Source organism: Scyliorhinus torazame, chromosome 23, assembly GCF_047496885.1.
Source record: "Scyliorhinus torazame isolate Kashiwa2021f chromosome 23, sScyTor2.1, whole genome shotgun sequence".
Taxonomy (NCBI): Eukaryota; Metazoa; Chordata; class Chondrichthyes; order Carcharhiniformes; family Scyliorhinidae; genus Scyliorhinus; species Scyliorhinus torazame.
In genome coordinates this window covers 3,305,513-3,327,600 of record NC_092729.1, presented here as the reverse complement: position 1 = coordinate 3,327,600, position 22,088 = coordinate 3,305,513, and the positions used below count along the sequence as shown (strand labels likewise).

The following is a 22,088-nucleotide window of genomic DNA, read 5'->3' as shown; positions in this document are numbered from 1 at the left end:
GACGAAAGGCCTCCTTCAACAATGTATGCACTATATGGATCTCAGGAATTCTCCCATTTTATAAATACGTTTATCGTAAGGCTGATGGACATATCTATATTGTTTGCTTAGCTCGTATTTTGACTTTCCTTCAGAACGAACAGTTACTTTTGCCTGCCTCCTCACATATTGAACTATTTTGTCAATCGAAATTAACCTTCGGAAATTTTGCCACTGGGAAATACAAAACTTATTTTCTGTGAAGGATGACCATAGGCACATGGAACAGGGATGCGCGTGCAGAACATTTAAGGAATCCGCCTCCATGGGCATCCATCAGGTTAGATGATGTGACCATGCAAAAATTGCCCCCTGGTGTCCAGTGATATGGTTAGATGGATTTGCAAAGCTATATTGTCCCTTTGTATCCAAAGCTATGCAGGTTAGGTGGATTCTCCACAATAAAAAAATGTCCTTTAGTGTCGAAAGATGTGCCGGTTAGGTGGGTTATATTTTTTTTAATGTTGCTCATTGTCCAAAGATGTGCTGATTAGGTGGATTGATCATGCTAGTTTGCCTCTTGCTGATCAACGATGTGCAGGTTAAATGTGTCCCCTGAGTTTCCAAAGGTCTGTTGGTTAGGTTGATTGGCCATGCTAAATTCGCGCCTTAGTGTCCAGAGCTATCCTCACTATAGCGATTCTCTGGTTCAATATATAGAACTGTTTTGCAAAATTACTCACGACGCTTGATGATGACGCCAGCAATGAGCGCCGCAATCAGTAAAACGATGATGAAGGCAGCACACACTGGGCCAATGGCCAACGACATGTTATTCTGTTCAACTAATAAGTGATAAAATGGGAAATCAGTGTAAGAATTTTTCGGGGGCGGGGGAGGGAATGTCAACACTTCTGGCAGAGACCATTATGATAATGCATGCATCTTTCGATACCTCCGCCACGATAGAGTTTTTCGGTTCATGTATCATTATGTAAAAAGAGATTGCAAGATGTCACGCTTGATAGGCAATTTATTCTGCTGATTTCAATGGCAGCCATTAACTGCTGTGCCCTCTGAAGGTGGACAAATGTATTTCCAATAAAAGCCTTCCCAGAGCTACAAATATCACTACTCACCATTCCCTGCCAATTACATAAACTCGTTTCTCAGTCAATTTTTGCAGTGTTATTAGCAAATGTTTATCCTTCGCCATCAACTGATGAATTTTATTTCTAATTCAGTTCAATCAAATAATGGCAGGTTGATACAGATGCCTGAGGCATCTTCCCACCAAACATACCTTCGCATGGTTTGGCTGCCTAACCTTAAATCCAGGGGCTTGTGATAAACAAACATACACCACAGACTGATGTTCGATACAACTGTTTACAGCACATTTGTTGAAAAACCATGCGAACTATTGGTACATCCTGCAAAATATCAACCAGAAACTCATTACCTACTTAGAAACGTAGAAATGGTATGCGGCCATATATATATTGTCTCAATTGAACGGATTCTGAACACTGTGTGTGAAGGACGATCACTGTAAGCACGTCCTAGCTCAGTTCTGTTGTGGTCAGCGATAAAAAAAACAAGGGGCCAATCTAATACCAACTCAAGCCGCCCCCCCCCCCCCCCACCCCCACATACACACAAACATTTCTGCCAACTACATAGCCGCATTTCTAATCCATCATACTTGATATCCTTTGCAACGGGCTTGTTCATTTTGCAAACAGGGCTTTGCATTGGCCGCATATGGAGTCCCAGTTCAGGATTCTCTTAAATTTAACAAAGAACAAGAATAAAGAACAAGGAAAATAACAGCACACGAACAGGCCCTTTGGCCCTTCGACCATGCTGCCCGTCTGAACTAAATGTCCCTCCCGTTCCGGGGACTATATCCCTCTATTCCCATCCTATACATGTATTTGTCGAGATGGCCTTTACTGTCACTATCGTTCCTGCTTCGACTACGTCCTCGGGCAGCGGGTTCCTGGCTTCCACCACTCTCAATGTAAAAAGTTTCCCTCGCACATCTCCTTAAACGTTGCCCCTCACACCTAATCCTATGCACCCGAGTAATTGACTCATCCACCCTGGGAAAAAATCATCCGACTAATCACTCTGCCCATGCCCCTCAAAGTCTTGTCGACTTCTATCAGATCGCCCCTCAACCTCCGTCATTCCAGTGAGAACGAGACAGATGTTTCCAACCTCTCCTCATACCTAATGCACGACATAACATGGATTTATATCGCAGTTAGGATGGCAAATATAATGCCAACATTCATGTAGAGAGGGCTGGAATACAACAGCAGAAATGTACGGCTGAAGCTCTGTCCGGGTGTGCCCATACCCTATTTGGAATATTATGAGCAGTTATGGGCTCGGAACCTGAAGAAGGATGTGTTGTCCTTGGTGAAGGTACAGAGGAGCTTCACAAGAAGGCGGAATGAAGGTTTTGTCATACGAAGAACGGCTGAGGATTTTGAGGCTTTACTCCACTGAATTTGGAAGGTTGTGGGGGTATCTCATTGAGACTTACAGCTTACTGAGAGGCCTGGATAGAGTGGACGTGTAGAGGATGTTTCCACTATTCGGAGCGACTAGAACCCGAGGGCACGCATCAGAATGAAGGAACTATCCGTTAAACCATAAATGTGGAGGATCTACCAGTTTAATTTGGATAAATGTGAAGTTATTCACTTTGGTCGGAAAACAAAAAGGCAGATTACGACCTCAACGGTTGTTAGATTGGTCTACGGGGATGGGGGAGGGGAGTATGCTGCGGGAATTGGGTGTCCTTGTGCACCAGTCGCTGAAAAGCATGCTGGTGCAGCAGACGTTAAATAATCCAAATTGCATGTTGGCTTGAAATGACAGGTTTCGAGCACGGGAACAGGGATGTGTTGCTGCAATTATACAGGGCCTTGGTGACGTCACAACTAGAATATTTTGTGCATTTTTGTTCCCCTGCTCTGCAGAAGGATGTTCTTGCTCTCGAGGGAGTGCAGCGAAGCTTTGCCAGACTGATTCCTGGGTTGGCGGGACTAATGTTTGAGGAGAGAATGACCAGGTTGGAATTGTTCTCGCTGGAGTTCAGAAGAATGAGGGGTGATCTTACAGAGACTTATAAAATTCAAACAGGACTAGATAGGGTAGATGCTGATGGAAGTTGCCCATGTTGGGTGTTTCCAGAACCAGGGTCACAGTCTTAGGATTGAGAGAAGATCATTTAGGACAGAATTGAGGAGACATTGCTAAACACAAACAGCAGTGAGCCTGTGGAATTCATTACTACAGGGAGTAGTTGAGGATAATACATTTAAAATATTCCATACGCGGCTAGATATGGCACTTGAGGCGAATGGCATCAAAGGCTCTGGGGAGAAAGCAGGATCAGACTATTGAGTTTGATGATCAGCATGATCGTGACGAATGGCGGAGCAGGCTCGAACGCCGAATGGCTTCCTCCTGCTCATATTGTTCATGTCTCTGTGAATTTATTCAGCTAGCGCGTGGTAAAACTTTACAACTCATTGTCACAGAACGCTGTGGAGGTCAACTCACCGAGTGGCTTTAAGACAGCGATAGCTAGGTTACTTGATTATTAAGATGTGGAGATGCCGGCGTTGGACTGGGGTGAGCACAGTACGAAGTCTTACAACACCAGGTTAAAGTCCAACAGGTTTGTTTCAAACACTGGCTTTCAGAGCGCAGCTTCTTCACCAGGTGAATGAAGTGGTGACTTCCACGGACTCATATATAGACAAAGTCAATGGTGCAAGATGCTATATTGAATGCGAGTTTTGGCAGGTAATTATGTCTTTACAGGTTCAGACGTTGCGAGAGGGATAATCACAGCTTAAAGAGTTGTGAATTGTCTCAAGCCAGGACTGTTGGTAGGATTTCGCAAGCCCAGCCCAGATGGTGGGGTGTGAATGTAATGCGACATGAATCCAAGGTCCCGGTTGTGGCCGCACTCATGTGTGCGGAACTTGGCTATAAGTTTCTGCTCGGCGATTCTGCGTTGTCGCGCGTCCTGAAGAACGCTTTCCCGAAGATCAGTGGCTTTCAAAGTATCGTCTTGCATCTTTGACTTTGTCTATATATATGTTTCTACAATCAGCCTCTTCATACAATAAGTATCTCATATATGTCCAAATTAATGGGAACATTCTGTTAACTTCTATTATCTTCTGTTAACAGAATGCCGACAACGAATAATATATTGAGATACTAAAAGATACCGCTTGGTTGTTGATCCTTACCTTTCTCGGTAACCTCCACAGATTTGCTGAACGGGGACAGCTTCCAATGTCCCAAAACAAATGTTTGGTAACGGCAACTATAATTTCCTAAAGAATCCAGATCCGTGACATTTATAGCAAATGTCAGCTTTTTCTGACCATCGCTCACTTCGAGAGTTTGTACATGTTGTTCGCTGGGAATTCTGTGCAAGTAAAATATTCCGCCGGCAAACCGAATGTCACCTTCGCAGGAAATAAGGACAGTGTCACTGTTTGATCGGCGTTTGCTGATGGTTGGCGGCGAAACTTTGTCTGTAACAAAGCAGAGACAAGATGTTGAGATGCACAACAAATAGCGTTTGATTTTAGTCAAAACGATGATGCGCTGAATTTCGGAACATCAAATCAAAATGTGATTAAGAGGGTCTATAAAGCAATCCAGGCTATGCAGCTCCCACCGGATCCGGTATGTTTACAGTGTTTGTTCCCAAGAATCACACGTCAATGCAATGCGAGGGTTAAGAACGGGCATATCACGTATGAACAGAGAGCGTATTTACATTTCACACCCAGAAATCCCAAGTTAATTAAGTTGTTTTACGTGGCAATTAGCGACACTGCTTAAGACTGATGAAAGCGTTACTATCTCCCATACGGCAATAAGGTCACTAAGACCCGAAAGAAGCGAGAAACACATTTTAGAGTTAAAAACAAGTTACACTTAAATAAAAGAACGGATTCTCTTCACAAGGAGCAGCAGGAAGAAACACCAGCCCTGCAGTGACACTCCCTAAAACCGTTCCTGGACAATGTTTGAGGCTTGTTGAACTCACTCCCGCCTACCAGACGCACACTGTAGTCCCATTCTTCATGCCCCGGATGTTATCTCATTCTTTGTTCGTGCCGACCGCGCACGCGAAAATTTGGCAGACACCCCAAGATTAGTGTTTTCACTGAAAGAATCGAATGGAGAGATGAATCAAACAAAATAATTTCATGCCCAACCTTCCCCTTTGGTGGAAAACTGGCCGAAGAGTCCATTAATATCTCATGATAGACGAGCACCCAGGCTGGAGAAGATTTCCAACTCAACATTAGAACATAGAACATATAACATAGAGCACACAGTGCAGAAGGAGGCCATTCGGCGCATCGAGTCTGCACCGACCCATTTAAGCCCTCTTCCGCCCTATCCCTGTAACCCAATAACCCCTCCTATCCTTTATGATCATTAAGGGCAATCTATCATTGCCAATCCACTTAACCTGCACATCTTTGGACTGTGGTAGGAAACCAGAGAACCCGGAGGAAACCCACGCAGACATGGGAAGAACGTGCAGACTCAGCGCAGACAGTGAGCCAGAGGGGAATCGAACCTGGGGCCCTGGCGCTGTGAAGCCACAGTGCTATCCACTTGTGTTACCGTGCATCCATTAGTAAGTTTTATGGACAGTTGATGAGATTCGTATCCTCCTGCATCAAATCTTCGCCGCGGACCTGACAATAAACTAGACTGCCATGAACCACTTTTTTACTTTTCCTTATGTCAATCCTTAAATACATTTTTACGGTTCATTTTTATATCGTAGTCTTGTTGTCTATAGGTCGCCGTTTTCGCCCCTGTATCTGATCGGTCCAGTAAATATTTGCTGTTCCCCAAATTGGTCCCAGGTTCTAACGTGCCCCAAATGGGCAGGCACCTGGTAGATGAAACTCAATGCAGTGAAATGTGAGGTCATGCATTTTGATAGAAGAAACTTGGGGAGGCAATCTCGGTTCAATGGCTGAGCATTGAGGAGACTCCAGGAGCACGTGGACCATGGGGGTCACGTGCATAATTCTCTGAATGTGGCCAGGCAAGTTGAAACAGTTGTTAAGAAGAGGATCCCTAGTATACAAAGCGAGTCATTGAGATACACGCCAGGAGGTGCGACACCCCTACAAATCTTTGGTCAGACCACATTTGGGACTCTGTTTAGGGCACCTTATTTCAGGAAGGATGTTAAAGCCCTGGAGAGAGTTCAGATGAGGGTTCCTAGAATGATAGCAGGAATGAGGAATTTTAGATACAAGGAAAGAGTAGAGAAATCGGAATTGTTCTCCTTGGATCCGAGTTGATTAAGAGGTGACCTAACTGATGTGTTCAATATTCTGAACATTTTGTCAGAGTGAAGAGGGATATTCTGTTTCCAGTAGATGGTATGTCAGCGACGAGGGGATCACAATTTCAAGATGGTCATTAAGAGGGCTCGGAGTGAAATGAGCAGAAATGTTTTTACTCAGGGAATTGTTGGGTTTGGAATGCGCTGCCTGGAAGAGTGGCGGATGTGGATTCCATCGGTGGTATCAAAAGAGAGCTGGATACATATTGAAAAGGATTAATTCAGAGTGCCGCAGAAATAGGGATGGAGAATGGGACAAGTTGGGTAGTTCCATCGGGAACCGGTGCAGACACGATGCGGCCAATGGCCGCCTTCTGTGGAGCAAACAACAAAACACACGAATTGACGATGAATTCGACAGTCTATATTTCATTTTGATGTTCACCTTTGCTTCCTTAGTTAACCACGGAGGATGCACACTTTGCGAATCGTCATTGCTCATTGAAATACATCTTACGGAAAGTTAATAAGTTCCCTGTAAACGTCAGACACAACACCTGTATTATCCTAACTTTTGTGATCGACATGTTGTCAAATAATAAAAACAATGGAATGGAACGTGCCTGCTGGTAGGACCCTATTGCGTACCACTGGAGTTCAGAAACAATAAGGCAAAGAAGGTGGCCACGTCGCCACAGTCCCGATGACCATCGGCTGTTACCTCTTTGAATGTGAGTGTTGAATGGTGGTGATTTCACCTGAGGGTGATCACAGCTCAGGCAAGTTTGAGAAGCCAAGGCCTTCATAGATAACCTATTGGAAATCTTTTGGAAACCTTTGGACCTTCACAAATAACCGTTTTGAAACCTCTTGGAAAGAATATGGTCGATGAAAAAATGTGTGTACTGGTGGAGGTAGTTGGAACACGATTTTGCCATTGTGAGAAATCCATGTGCCCAATATAATATTTGTCGTCGAATCAATGAAGGTATTTATTGAAGGAATCCCTTCAACATCCCACTCTACTTCATGCAAATATACTGAGGCAGAATTAGCGGCAGCGATGGTAACAAGTAAATCAATGATAATGATATTGATAACTGTACATTTTAGAATTTACGAAAGTAGCATTTGGGTTTGCTGGAATCATGGACCCCAAGTTGTGCCATGTCTTTGATAAGGTGTGGCCGAGACAAATATATTTGGGTTGACGTTGTAATCTGTTGTGCTGCAACAGTTGCATTATTTTGGATCACCGACCCCTGAACTATCCTCTTCCCTCATCTCGTTCGCCTTTGAACTGACTCAGAACGGTAAAACAGGACAAGGCTTTCGGAAGAGGTATGATATGATATAATGATAAAGAACTGTTAGACAATTGGGGTCGCCATGGCGGCACACTAGTTGGCACAGTGGGTCAGCGCTGCCTCTTAGCTCATGGGATCCGTGTTCAATTACAGACTTTGGGTCACTGACTGTGTGGTGTTTGCACTTTCTCCCGTGTCTGCGTAGGTTTCATTCGGATGCTCCGAACTCCTCCCCTCAACTACCCGAACAGTCAACTAGAAAATCAGATAGGAACCGGAGAACATTGGGCTGTATTCCCCACCGGCAAGATGCTTCGTTTTGCCTGCAGCACCGGGGTTTCCCCGACGGCGTGGGTTTGCCCTTCAATGGGAACCCCTATTGACCAACCGGCGTAACGGATTACCCGACGCAGAGTGACCTCTCCCATCCGCTGCCAATCGCTTGTCAGTCGATTTTGAGATCACCCTTTTTGTATCCACTCCAGCAATTTTAAAGTTCGTTTTGTTTTCAACCGTGCCTCTAATTCACCACAACATAGTTTAAGTTAAATTTTTCAGACAGGGAAATGTGGAAAACCTTTCCAGCAGAGGTATAACTGGTGTAAACTTATACATTTGGCAACGATCTAAAAACGTGTTGTCAAGGTTTTTATGGTCTCAGAGAATCATAGATTTTACAGTGCTGAAGGACGCCATTCGGTCCAGAGAGTCTGCACAGACCCTTGTAAAGAGCACACTACCTAACCTCACAACTCCGCCTTGTCCACTGAACCCAGGAACCCCACCTAACCTTTGTGGACACTAAGGGCAATTTAGCATGGCCAATGCACCTAACCTGCACATCTTTGGACTGTGGGAGGAAACCGGAGCACCCGGAGGAAACCCATTCTTCAATTTAATCCGTAGGAGCCGATTCTGCGTTCAACGGGACACATTACTTCAAACACTCCGCTGCGAATTTCATTGCCAGCAGGAGGTGCGCACCTGAGCAGTTAGCCGAGAGTGCTGAACGGGACAGATCCTGGCAATCTGCTGACACTGCTTCTCGCTGCTTGTCATGCAATGCAGAACAATTAGGCAGATGGAGTATTGTTCCCCCGAGAAATAATACTGATTATTCAATTTTAAAAACGAGCATTTGATGAGGAATCTGAACGTTTACTTCCTTGTTGGCCGACAAGAGACCGACATTAGCCTGGAAAAATATAACAAAAATATTTGAAGTGGCTAGCTTGGCAGACCAATGTCCAAAGGCCAAAGTGAATCCCATTGATATTCGCTTTGGGGCAAACCGATCTGATACTTTCAGAGCAATCGGCAGTTGATGTAATGACACAGGCGGACTCAGGTTTGGTATCATACCTCCAATGTGTATCTGAACGGGATCGCTCTCATCTGAATGTATCCATCCGTTCTTCTCCCAAGTCTGACATCGGCAAATATACTTTCCTGCCCTGCCTACAGAGAAGGAATGATCTAAATATGTCTTGCATTGCATTTTCTTAAAGTCCTTATGATCAACATCTTGCCCATTGTGAAAATATTCGATCCGTGTGGCAGGACAGTCGCACCGGCAACTCAAAGTTATTTTCTCTCCGGTAATAAACTTCCGAAAAGCTGGATCCACAGTCACGACTGGTTTCCGTAAACGATCTGGAATAAAAACAAAACGCATTTAAAACAATGTATGTGCAGAAACTAATGTCTGCAGATCGCATTAACCGACTTCCACAATCACAGTAGCGAGATGCGATTCCTCAATGAAATAACATAGAAGTCGATATTTAGCAGGTTCGCTGTTTAATGTTCCAATAAATCTAGTGCGCCGGAATAAACGTGCATTTTAAAATCAATTGTACCCACATGCGGAATGGTTCTTTGAAGATTCAGAGAACAGAGTGTGCCAGTGTAACTGCTGTAATGTTAAACCTCACAGCCCCCACACGGTGACTGGTGGGAATTGTGCCGAATACAATTGACAAACTTTTGAGAAGCCGTGATTGTCATTCCAAAAATTAAAGGTGATTGGTTGGGAGAAGTAGAAACATAAGAGAACAAAGGTGCAGAGTAAAGTCCGCATCAGACATTCTGTGTAAACCAGATCCACAAGATTGAAAATCAATTCCTTTTATGCTCGTGTTACTCACCTGCTTCGACATCCCCGACCAGCTCACCGACTTCAACTGTAAAAAGCAGAGTTACACAATTACGGGAAAAATAATGAAATTGAATAAAACGTTCCTGAACATATTCCAATTCGAACAAGTCTCTGATACCGGAGAATAAAATATACAGTTATCAACAGATAGGCAACATGGGTGTGATGAATGGATATATAATACAGAGTTATGGATAGAGAGACAATATAGAATGCGGAATACAGGGTTAACGGTAGGGTTCTTGGGAATGTGGAGGCGCAGAGAGGTCTTGGGATCTATGTTCATAGATCTTTGAAAGTTTCCACTCAAGTAGATAGAGCTGTGAAGAAGGCCTATGGTGGGCTGGCGTTCATTAGCAGAGTGATTGAATTTAAGAGCCGCGAGGTGATGATGCAGCTGTACAAATCCTTGGTAAGGCCACATTTGGAGTACTGTGTGCAGTTCTGTTCGCCTCATTTTAGAAAGGATGTGGAATCTTTGGAAACGGTGTAAATGAGATTTGCCATGATGTTGCCTGGAATGGAGAGTAGGTCTTACGAGAAAAGGTTGAGGGTGCTCGGCCTTTTCTCATTAGAACGGAAGAGGATGAGGGGCGACTTGATAGAAGTTTATGAACTGATCAGGGGAATAGATAGAGTAGACTGTCAGAGACTTTTCCCCCGGGTAGAACAAACCATTACAAGGGACATAAATTTAAGGTGAATGGTGGAAGATAGAGGGGGGATGTCAGAGGCAGGTTCTTTACCCAGAGAGTAGTGGGGGCATGGAATGCACTGCCTGTGGAAGTAGTTGAGTCGGAAACATTAGGGACCTTCAAGCGGCTATTGGGTAGGTACATGGATTACGGTAGAGTGATGGGGTGTAGATTAATTTGTTCTTAATCTAGGACAAAAGTTCGGCGCAACATAGTCGGCATAAGGGCCTGTTCTGTACTGTATTTTTCTATGTTCTATGTTCTATGTTCTGCAGAGTTATGGATAGAGAAACAATATAATGTTATGGATAGTGAGACAATGTAAAGTAATGGATAGAGAGATAATATGAAGTTATGAATAGAGAGACAATACAAAGTTCTCGACGGAGAGACAATATGAAGGTATGGATAGAGAAACAATATAAAGTTATGGATAGAGATACACAATTTAATGTTATGGATAGAGAGACAATATAGAGTCATGGATAGAGAAACAATATAAAGTTATGGATAGAGAGACAATATAAAGTTATGGATAGAGAGACAATATGAAGTGAAGGATAGAGAGACAATATAATGTTCTGGACAGAGAGACAATATGAAGTTATGGATAGAGAGGCAATATAAAGTTATGGATAGAGAGACACAATATAATGCTATGGATAGAGAGACAATATAGAGTTATGGATAGAGAGACAATATGAAGTTATGGATAGCGAGACAGTATAAAGTTATGGATCGAGAGACAATATACATTTATGGATAGAGAGACAATATAGAATGCTGGCTAGGGAGGTGCGGTGAGGGAGGGCAGAGGTTATTGGAGTGAGGCGTCCTGTGGGGGAGGTCCAGGGTACTGGAATCAGGTGTGGTGGCGTGTGGTGTGGGGAGAGGCAAAGGGTGCTGTAGTGAGGGATATGTGTCCGAGGCGGGGTCTTGGATTGAGGTGGGGAGGCGTGACGGGGAAGCAGAACGTGTATGGGTGAGGTGGGGGAGTCACAGCGAATTGCAATGAGCTCGGGTGTGATGGTGAAGCGGAGGGTAAATGGGTGACGCGGGGTGAGTTGGACGGCAAAGGGTGTTGGAGTAAGGTGGGGTGCGAAAGAGAGCGTTGGAGTAAGGTAGGGTGAGAAAGAGTGCGTTGGAGTATGGTGGATGTGCTGAGTGGAGGCAGAGGGTATTGGAGTCAGGTAGTGTGAGAAAGAGGGCTTTGAGTAAGGTGGGTGTGCTGAGGGGAGACAGAGGGTGTTGGAATGAGTTGAAGTATGGGGAGGCAGAGGGTGTAGAGAGGAAGCAGAGTGTAGTGTGCGAAGGCACGGTGTGTGGTGAAGTGAGTGATGGAGGCAGGGGGTGTTGGGGTGAGGCGGGGTGGAACGGAGAGGGACATGGCATTCTGGCAAGGGCGATGCCATTCAGGAATAACGTTTTAAAAGTAACATTTCTGTCTGGAGAACGGGTGGCATAATGGTTTGAAAGTTGTGCACCTCGTGATCCACAGATTTTCAAGTTGAGCAGGAAAAGGTGGATGAGACATAACGCGAGTGAAACAGGTTGCGAGGATAGATAGGGCCCGGTGGCAACTGTGTTGCTATTCTCTCTCCTTGCCTCACAACAGGGTGGGTCAGGGTCCATTGAAAGAGGTGTGTGGAGGTACTAACTGAGAGAAACGGAGAAAGTCCACAATGACCCCCAATCCACCTCCCTCCCCTCTCTCATGCTTTGGAACGTGTTACTGCAACATGTGGCAAGCCTTGGCTGACCGAATATACTTCATCCAATCATCGTTCATATCGACGGAGCCTCTGGTGAGGTCCCCAAGATAATGCATTCTCCTTATTTTCCTTTATCTATTGTCGACAGTAGCATAGCACTCAGTATTGAGGGATTACTCTGTTGAACAGTTCATTGACCACTTGAATTCGCCACAGACGCGTAGATGTTCGGAGTGGTCGTCAGGTAAAACACAAGGAAACACGACTAATCGAACACCAATTTGGTGCATGAACATATTGTACAGCAAGCTTCTGGGTGGGTGTATCTGACACTCCCTTCAAATGTTTCTCTGAATAATATTTACTCGTCCCATCCCTGATGAGATCTGCCTCTAAAGGGCTGTTTAGCACAGATCTAAATCAATGGCTTCGAAAGCAGACCAAGGTATGCCAGCAGCACGGTTCAATTCCCGTACCAGCCTCCCCGAACAGGAGCCGGTATGTGGCGACTCGGTCTTTTCACAGGAACTTCATTTGAAGCCTACTTGTGACAATAAGTCATTTTAATTTCATTTAAATTAGCGCTCATTGTACCATGGGACTGATATTCTTCCGTTTGCTACTTGCTCATGAACGAGCAACAGCTCCGTATATGATTACGAGCGAAATAAGACGATTTCGGATTGTAACACGTTTAGATAACACATCCCGCACAGTGCTGCGTACTCAGGTTCCATTCCAAACATGGACTGTTTGGGTCAAGTTTGCACGGTCTCCCCGTGTCTGCGTGGGTTTTATTCTGATCCTCCGGGTTCCACCCACTTCCAAAGATGTGGGGCGTAGGTTGATTGGCCAATGCGGATGGCAAAAAGATCTGCACGGTTGCTGGACTGGCCATGTTAAATTTGTCGCTCAGTGTCCATAGATTTGCATGTTAAGTGAGTTGGTCGTGATAACTTCTTCTTTCATGCCTAAAGATGTGGCGATTAGGTGGATTGGCCATGCTAAATTACACCTTGGTGTTCAAAATGTTATGTGGTGTTACGGATAAATGGTGTGGTCCTCGGGAGGATGCTATGTCGGAGGGTCGTGCAGACATGATGAGCCAATCATTCTGGTGCACTTCCTTCTGCACTGTAGGAACTCTGTGATTTCTATAATATTCCCAGCCAGTTCAGTATTTCGGAATTGAAACTAGAATTGAAAATTCACTCAGCAGTGGAAGCCAATTCTGTCGGTCGACGAATAGTCCTAATTATTTCAGCCAATTGCTTCATCCATAAATGGAACGCACGAGAGGAAGGCTGAGATCAATAACGCTTTGATCTCACCCTCTCTTTTTTCCGAAAAACAGACAATCTCAGAACCCATTTCTGTCCTGTTTCTCATCCCTGGAGTTGCCTTGACCCTAGTCCAACAGATTAATTTGCCAGACAGAACATGTTGTTTTCTCATATATGTTCCTGATGCCCCGGAACAGTGCATTTGATCCTCCAATGCTGCGCCGATCACGATGCCTATCTAAACTAAAACCTGCTGCAATTCAGAGGTACCTTGCCATCTAGCCCCATCCTTTTTGTTTATTTTTCAAGATGCCTATTAAACGTTCACCACCTCCTCGGGCACCGCGTTCCAGGCACTCACCACACTCTGAAAAAAACCTTGATCACACATCGACTCTAAACTTTCCTATTCACACCTTAAACGTCTGCTGCCTCGTTCTTGACTTTTCCACCCAAAGAAAAAGCACATGACTATCCACTCTGTCCATGCCACTTGCAATTTTGTAGATTTCTATCAGGTTGCCCCTCAACCTCTGTCGTTCCAGTGAAAACAACCCGAGTTGACCCTACCTCTCCTCACAGCTGACACGCTCCAGACCATGCAACATCCTGGTACATCTCCTCTGTATCCTCTCCTGCTGATAAGCATAGGAAGGGGTGTTGGATACCAACCATTCCTCAAGAAGAGCCATGGAACAGCAGGAAGGATTAGGATTGATAGCTACATCCCTGATATTGGATATCAAAAAATTCAAGATGCTCTGAGTGCCTTTGTTGTGATTTTATTGCTTAATTAAGCATGCATCTTATCTGTCAATTGTGCTCATATAATGTGCGTGATGTACCCTTAATCGATAGTCACGATTGGACATAGATAACCATTAAGGAATTACTTGTGTGTGCTAATTTCTTGTCATGGAATATGAAAGCGGTTCAGAGGCTGGTGTGGAAGAAATGGATTTGAATTCATGGGACATTGGCAGCAGTACTGGAGATGAGAGGACCTGTTCTGTTGGGACGGTCTTCATCTGTATCATGCTGGGACCAGAGTCCTGGCGAACCGTATAACTAGGGCTGTAGATAGGGTTTAAACTTAATAGTGGGGGAAGGGGGGTTCAATTTCATGGAGAATTGGAAAAGCAAAGTTATATGAGGGGATAGAAGGGCAGGTTAATTATGCGGACTTTCAACTAGTTAAATGAACCGAGGCTCAGGAGAGTTTAGTTAAGTTTCCCGAACACGTAATAGACCAGAGATTATAGAAAGTGGCAGAAAGTTAACCTCAGGAAGAGCAAAAAAGGTGACAACTGTGAGAAGGGAGGTGGTCAATGCAGGATTGAGGGCGTTGTGCGTAAATGCGTGCAGCATACGGAACAAGGAAAATGAGCTTGTCACGCGCATTGACATTGGCCGGTACGATGCTGTGGGCATCACAGAGACGGGGTTGCAAGGGGATCAAGGCTGGGATCTAAAGGATATGGATCCTATCGAAAGGACAGGTGGATGGGCAAATGGTTGAATTGTTCGTAAGGAATGAAGATAAATCGACAGCAAGAAGCGATGTAGGATAAGAATGCATAGAAACTCTGCGGGATTGAGGAATTACAAAGGTAAAAAGGTCCTGATGGGAGTTATGTACAGTTCCCCTAGCAGTGATCAGAATGTGGGACAGAAAGTAAATCAGGAGATCGAAAAGGCAATATGATATGAATCACGGGGTACTTCAATATGCGAGTGTATTTTGAAAATCATGTTGGTAATGGGTCCCAAGAAAAGGAATTTGTGGGATGTCGAGAACATGCTTTTTTGGAGCAACTTGTGACAGAGCCAATTCTGGATTTGGTGATGTGTAATGAGGCAGACTTGATTAGGGAAGTTAAGGCGAAGGTACCCTGAGGGAGAAGTGACCACATATGAAATAATTTTCCCTGGAGTTTGAGAGGGAGAAGCTGCAATCAGATGGAACGATTTCCCAATCAAATAAGGGTAACGACAAAGACATGAGGGAGGAATTGGCCAGAGTTGAGGCTCTACAGAAATTCATTCCAAGGAGAAGTAAACCTGCTCAGGGGAGGGCGAGGCACTAGTGGCAGACGAGGCATTCAGGGACATAATAAAAGCGAAAGAAAAAGCACAGAAAGTGGCGAGGATTAGTGAGAAGCCAGAGGATTGTCAGCCTTTAAAAGCTAGCAGAGGACAACTAAAAAAGCAAAAGGTGAGAGAAGATGAAATATATGTGCAAGCTAGCTACTGATATAAACACGATAGCTAGGATTGTTTTTCAATATAGAACATAGAACTGTACAGCCCAGTACAGGGTTTTCGGCCCACGATGTTGTGCCGAACTAGTCTGAAACTAAGGTCAAATCAACCTACTCCCAATCATTCTAGTGCACTCCAAAGGCCTATTCAATAACCGCTTGAAAGCTCCTGAAGTGTCCGACTCCACTACCATATCTGGGAATGCGTTCCAAGCCCCAGCCACACTCTGAGTAAAGAAGATACCTCTGAAATCCCTCCTATATCTTCCACCATGAACCTGAAAGTTATGCCCCCTTGTAACAGCTATAATCCACCGAGGACAAAGTCGCAGAACGTCCACTCTATGTATCCCTCTCATCGCCTCATACATCTCAATTAAGTCACCTCTCATCCTCCTTCTCTCCCATGAGAAAAACCCTCGCACCTTCAACCTTTCCTCATAAGACCTACCCTCCAATCCCGGCAGCATCCTGGTAAATCTCCTTTGCACCCTTTCCACTGCTTCCACATCCTTCCTATAATGATGTGACCAGAATTGCACACAATACTCCAAATGTGGTCTAACCAACGTCTTGCACAGTTGCAGGATAACCTCGCTGCTGTAAAACTCAATCCCCCCGTTAATAAATGCTAACACACTATAGGCTTTCTTCACGGGTCTATCCACTTGGGTGGCAACTTTCAGAGATCTATGGACATGAATTGCGAGATCTCTCTGCTCCTCTACATTCTACAGAAACCTGTGTGAACCCTGTAATCCACATTCAAATTTATCCTACCAAAATAAATCATCTCATATTTAATCAGGGTTAAACTCGATCTGCCGCTTTTCAGCACATCTCTGCATCCGAGCAATGTCTCTTTGCAGCCTACAACAGCCCTCGACATTATCCACTACTCCACTAATCTTGGTGTCATCAGCAAATTTACTAACCCAACCTTCAACGCCATCATCCAATTCATTGATAAAAATCATAAATCGCAGAATACCCAGCACTGATCCCTGTGGTACACAGCTGGTGACTGGGCTCCAGGATGAAAATGTACCGTCTACTACCACCCTCTGTCTTCTATGTGATAGCCAGTTACTGATCCAATCGGCCAAATTTCCCTCTATGCCATGCCTCCTTACTTTCTGCATGAGCCGACCATGGGGCACCTTATCAAACGCCTTACAAAAATCCAAGCATCGACGTCAACTGCACTACCTTCATCTATGTACACAGTTTCCTTCTCAAAGAATACAATCAAACTTGTGAGGCGAGACGTACCCCTCACAAATCCATGCTGACTATCCTGGATGACGCTGTATCTTTCCAAATGATCTTGAACGCTATCTCTCAGAACCCTTTCCAATAATTTACCTATGCCCGAAGTGAGACTAACCGGCCTATAATTCCCAGGGTTATATAGTCCCTTTCTTGAACGAGGAGACAGCAGTCGCCTCTCTCCAGTCTCATGGCACTATTCCTGTAGTGAGGAATTCACTATTCCTGACAGTGAGGACATAACGATCAAAGTCAAAGGCTCTGCAATCTCATCCCTCGCCTTCCAAAGAATCCAAGGGTATATCCCATCAGGCCCAGGGGTCTTATCTATCCTCAGGCTTCTCAACATTTCTGACACATCTTCCTTCCGAATACCTACGTCCTCCAGCCTGGCTGCCTGTATCGCAATATCCTCCTCAACAACATGGCCCCTCTCCTTTGTGAACACTGAAGAAAAGTATTCATTTAGGGCCTCTCCTGTATCGTCAGACTCCATGCACACGTTCCCACTTTTGTCCGTGACCGGCCCTAACATCACCTTGGTCCTGCGGCAAGTACTTCTCATGCCCCCTCCTAGCTCCCGTAAGCCCTTTCTTGAGCTCCTTCCTAGCTATCTTGTATCCCTCGAGTGAACTAACTGAACCTTGTTTTCTCATCCTTACGTCCTTCTTCCTCTTGACAAGACATTCAACCTCTTTTGTAAACCATGGATCCCTCACTCGACCATTTCCTCCCTGCCTGACAGGGACATACACATCAAGGACACGCATTATTTGCTCCTGACAGGTGGGATATGACATGAATAAGTGTGCAAGTATGCAGTTGGGTAGGAAATGAACAGAAAGGCAGAGCAAGTGCCAGGCAACATCCATTTCCTTCAAATAAGGACCTAACACCTGCCCCCAGTGACTGTACCGGTTCACGAACAGCATCACCTTCTGAAGGGCAACGGGGCATTGGTGGGTGCAGTCCGCATTTGGCAACGAAAATGCCATTGTGCCCTTTAATTTACGAGGATTTGAGGACAGGAATGAAGATGCCTTGCTGCAATGCGATACAGACGTGTTGAGTCTGCATCGGGAGTATTGTGCACAGTGTTTGTCTCCGTTCCTAAGGAACTTCAGATGTGCCTTAAAGCATACACCAAGTTAATTCCAGGGATGGCGGAACTCGCCAGTGAGGAGCGATTGAGGTAACTGAGCCTGTTACCTCTACTATTTCGAAGCAAAGATGTAATTGGGACTTACAAAACTATTACAGGGCAGGACAGATTTTATAATCCCTTCCCCACACGCCCCACATCCTGCCATGGCTGTTGAATCTACAATCAAGAATCACAGACTCAGAATAAGGAGCAGTCTGAAATTATCATAGATTATCATAGAATTTACAATGCAGAAGGAGGCCATTGGCCCATCGAATCTGCACCGGCTCTTGCAAATTGTGATGAGGGATGTTGGGGGACTTAAGATTAGAGCTTCCTAATCATGCCCCCAACAGTAAAGACAAAATTGCTAAATGAACAGCAAACAGCAGTAGCCCCGCGTACGTGCCAAATGGAACTCTCGCGGAAACCATTGCCCATTCACACACATAAAATCATCTAACCAATACCTTTGTTTCCTGATCGATTGGCTCAAAGACCTATTTTTCCATATCCTCTGTCTCCCTGTATAACGATTTGGGTAAAAAGTCAGCTTGTGACTTTTATTGCCCTTTGACCTCCTCAGATGCAGAGCGAACAACTTCCCCAGAGAACAATAATTGGATGGATCCAATATTTTGGACAGCAAGTTGCTCGGTAACGACGGGAAACAAAATAGAGAAGTAGGTGATGCAGAGACACTTTGCAGTTCAGGAAGCATCTGTAGACAGACTACAAAATTACTGTATTTCTCGCTGAATTCAATCATATCCGGAGAATGGAAGATATAAACAACTCCTAATATAGAACCATAGAATCCCGACAGCGCAGGAGGAGGCACTTCGGCCCAGCTCGACTAACACCGACCGTTACAAATACCCTACCAGGCCCAGTCCACCGCCCTATAATTCCCACGCAACCCCCATAACCCTTCCTAACCTGCAAGTTAAGGGGCAAGTTAGCATAGCCAATCCACCAAACCTTCACATCTTTCGACTGTGGAAGGAGACCCGAGCACCCGGAGGAAACCCAAGCAGACCACTGTGCCACCATGCCATAAAGTATATATGAGTTCGGAGAATTAATGTTCTGTTTGGTAATTGTCTCTTAGCCTCGCTGATCATTACCACCTTCCTTGCTCCGTCCATCTCTCTTCGCCCCCTCCCACCTGCCTGTTCTCTTCCAAAATACGTGTTCGTTCATTCGAAGCAACTGAGTAATTTTATCTCCTGGTGTCAAATTGGACATGTCTGTGTTAGTACACTTCCCATAGGTCCCATCCTCTCAAATCACCAGCTACGGATTTAGATCCACACCGTGCCCCAACATGCTGTGGCAACGCCTGCCTCCTATATCAGTCCCTCTTGCTCAACATTGTCCATTTCCATTTGGTAATGAATGCTGTCACAGGTACTATCGAACAGTACAGTTTATCCTCACTGTTTTTATTAATCGTCTTTCACGCCTGACCTCATCTGAGCTGAATATAATTCATCGTCTCCAGACGTCAATGTTAACTCCGTCTCCAAACTTTCTGTTATCATCATTTCTAGTTTGCAGTGACTTCGGCAAAATCATAGAATCCCTGCGCTGCAGAAGGCCATTCGGTTCATCTGCAATTCAATCTCTGGAATTCAACCTCCTCAGTCCCAATCCCTACTCCCTGCCCCCATTACCCTAACTAACCTTCGGACAATAAGGGGCAATTTAGCAGGACCCGGTCTGCACATTTCTGGACTGTAAATGTATCCTTGAGATATTTTGTTTCTATTTTCATTTCAGGGGTGGCATGTGGCACAGTGGTTAGCATGGCTGCCTCACACTGTCAGGCACCCGGATTCAATTTCAGCCTCGGGTCACTGTTTGTGTGGACTCTGCACGTTCTCCCCGTGACTGCGTGGGTTTCCTCCGGGTGCTCCGGTTTCCTCCCACAGTCCAAAGATTTACAGGGTAGGTGCTATGGCCAAGCTAAAGTGTGCCTTATTGTCGAAAAATGTGCAGGTTGGGTGGATTGGCTAGTGTAGAATTACCCCTTAGTGTTCAGGGACGTGCAGGGCAGATAACAGGTAGAGGACGGGGGTATAGGTTTGGGTTTGGGTAGGGCGCAGTTTCAGAGGGTCGGTGCAGACTGGGTGGGATAAATGGCCTCCTTCTATTCTGTTGGAATGTTACGTTTCTATTCTCTGGATCTACATTCCCAATTTAATCCATTCAGCCCGTCCCTTTCAAGTATGTTGAGGTTTCAGAAGCGGGACACATCGTCCTCCCGTTTTCCACTTTCAGATACCCAAACTCAAATATTCAAATTCCTAGGGGGACACATCACCAAAAACCTGTCCTAGTATTGTCACGTCGATGCTACCACCAAGAAAGCACAACTGCGCCTATACTTCCTCAGGAAACTAAGGACATTTGGCGTGTCCACATTAACTCTTACCAACATTTACAGATGCATCATAGAAAGCATCCTATCGGGCTGCATCACAGCCTGGTCTGGCAACTGCTCGGCCGAGGACCGCAAGAAACGTCAGAGAAGCCTGAACACCGCCCAGTCCATCACACTAACCTGCCTCCCATCCAGTGACACCATGTACACCTCCCGATGCGTGGGGAAAGAGGGCAGTAGAATCAACGATCCCTCCCACCTGACTTACTCACTTTTCCAACTTCTTCCATCGGACAGGAGATACAGAAATCTGAGAACACGCACGAACAGACTCGAAATCAGCTTCTAACTCGCCGTTACCAGACTCCTAAATGACCCTCTTATGGACTGACCTCATTAACACCACACCCGGTATGCTTCACCCGATGCCGGTGTTCTGTAGTTCCATTGTGTACCTTGTGTTGTCCTACTATGTATTTTCCTTTATTTCCTTTTCTTTTCATGTACTTAATGATCTGTTGAGCTGCTCTTCGGAAAATAGTTTTGACTGTACCTCGGTGCACGTGACAATAAACAAATCCAAATCCAATGCAAACAACTCATTCCATTAAGGCTTTTCCTTTTTTTGCAACTTCCTTCGATTTCAAAAATGCAAATCATATAAATTCGAGTCTCAATATGTAAAGTGTTCATATTGCTGGCTACACACTGCACCTCCATTTCCTCAGTTTCAGCACTTTGTTATTTACATGTTGAACCTCTTTTCCTCAATGCAGCTAATTCAGGAATAATCTAGGAAGCCATACTCACGGATCCAAAGCAGAACTGACAAAGTAAACATTTTGCTTTTCCCAAGGAGATTCGTATCAATGTTTAGAAAGGCCAAAATAGATGTTCACCTTCTTCCTTGTCTTTGCGACTGGGCTGGAGATAAGGGAAGTACACAGTTTGTTGGTTCAGTAACACATCTTACAACACAGGATGTTACTAACTGCGGAACGGTAAACATGAGTCAAGCTACCAGGAAAGGGCTGAAGAACCTGAATTGTCAGCGCCTAAGTGTTACAAAATATGTGATCCTCATGATATATTTTTCAGTTGATGGCAGTGCATACAAATGAGAACGAGGTGTCTGACAATCAGTGCCTTTGAGCATTGCTATGGAATTGTAAATCAACGTGCCATGTTGGAGACTCAATGGTGGCCACAGGAATTCCCATCTCTTCCCCTTCAAGTAATCTCCTGCAACTACTGAATTCCTCGCCTGGTGCTGCTTTCGTCTGTGAGGCCATTCCCATCGATAGTATCTGTGCAATCTCAGGCAAGCGACCACTCGGAAGCCTATTTGGCTGGAGAAACGTTCAGTTTTATTTTGGTTACTATACATCCCTCCCATTCCCCAAAGGGTCTCCCGCGCCCAGCCCACATTGGCCGGGTTATTTATATTCCAGATGTCCCAGGAAACTGTTATTAGATCTCCCCCCGCCCCTAACAGCTGGGTTGCTGTGATCCAGTTAACGCCACAGGGACCCA

At 45.0% G+C, this 22,088-nt stretch overlaps 1 protein-coding gene across 1 annotated transcript; it reads right to left on the bottom strand.

Moving 5' to 3' along the window:
* Window positions 1-714: 714 nt before the first annotated feature.
* Window positions 715-21,396, bottom strand: LOC140399688 (uncharacterized). The gene is made up of 6 exons (XM_072489231.1): window positions 21,366-21,396; window positions 9,795-9,830; window positions 9,010-9,300; window positions 4,260-4,550; window positions 1,659-1,766; window positions 715-824 (listed from the first exon to the last, which is right to left on the bottom strand). Exons 1-6 carry the CDS (start codon window positions 21,394-21,396, stop codon window positions 715-717), a joined length of 867 nt encoding a protein of 288 aa, XP_072345332.1.
* Between the last annotated feature and the right edge of the window lie 692 nt (window positions 21,397-22,088).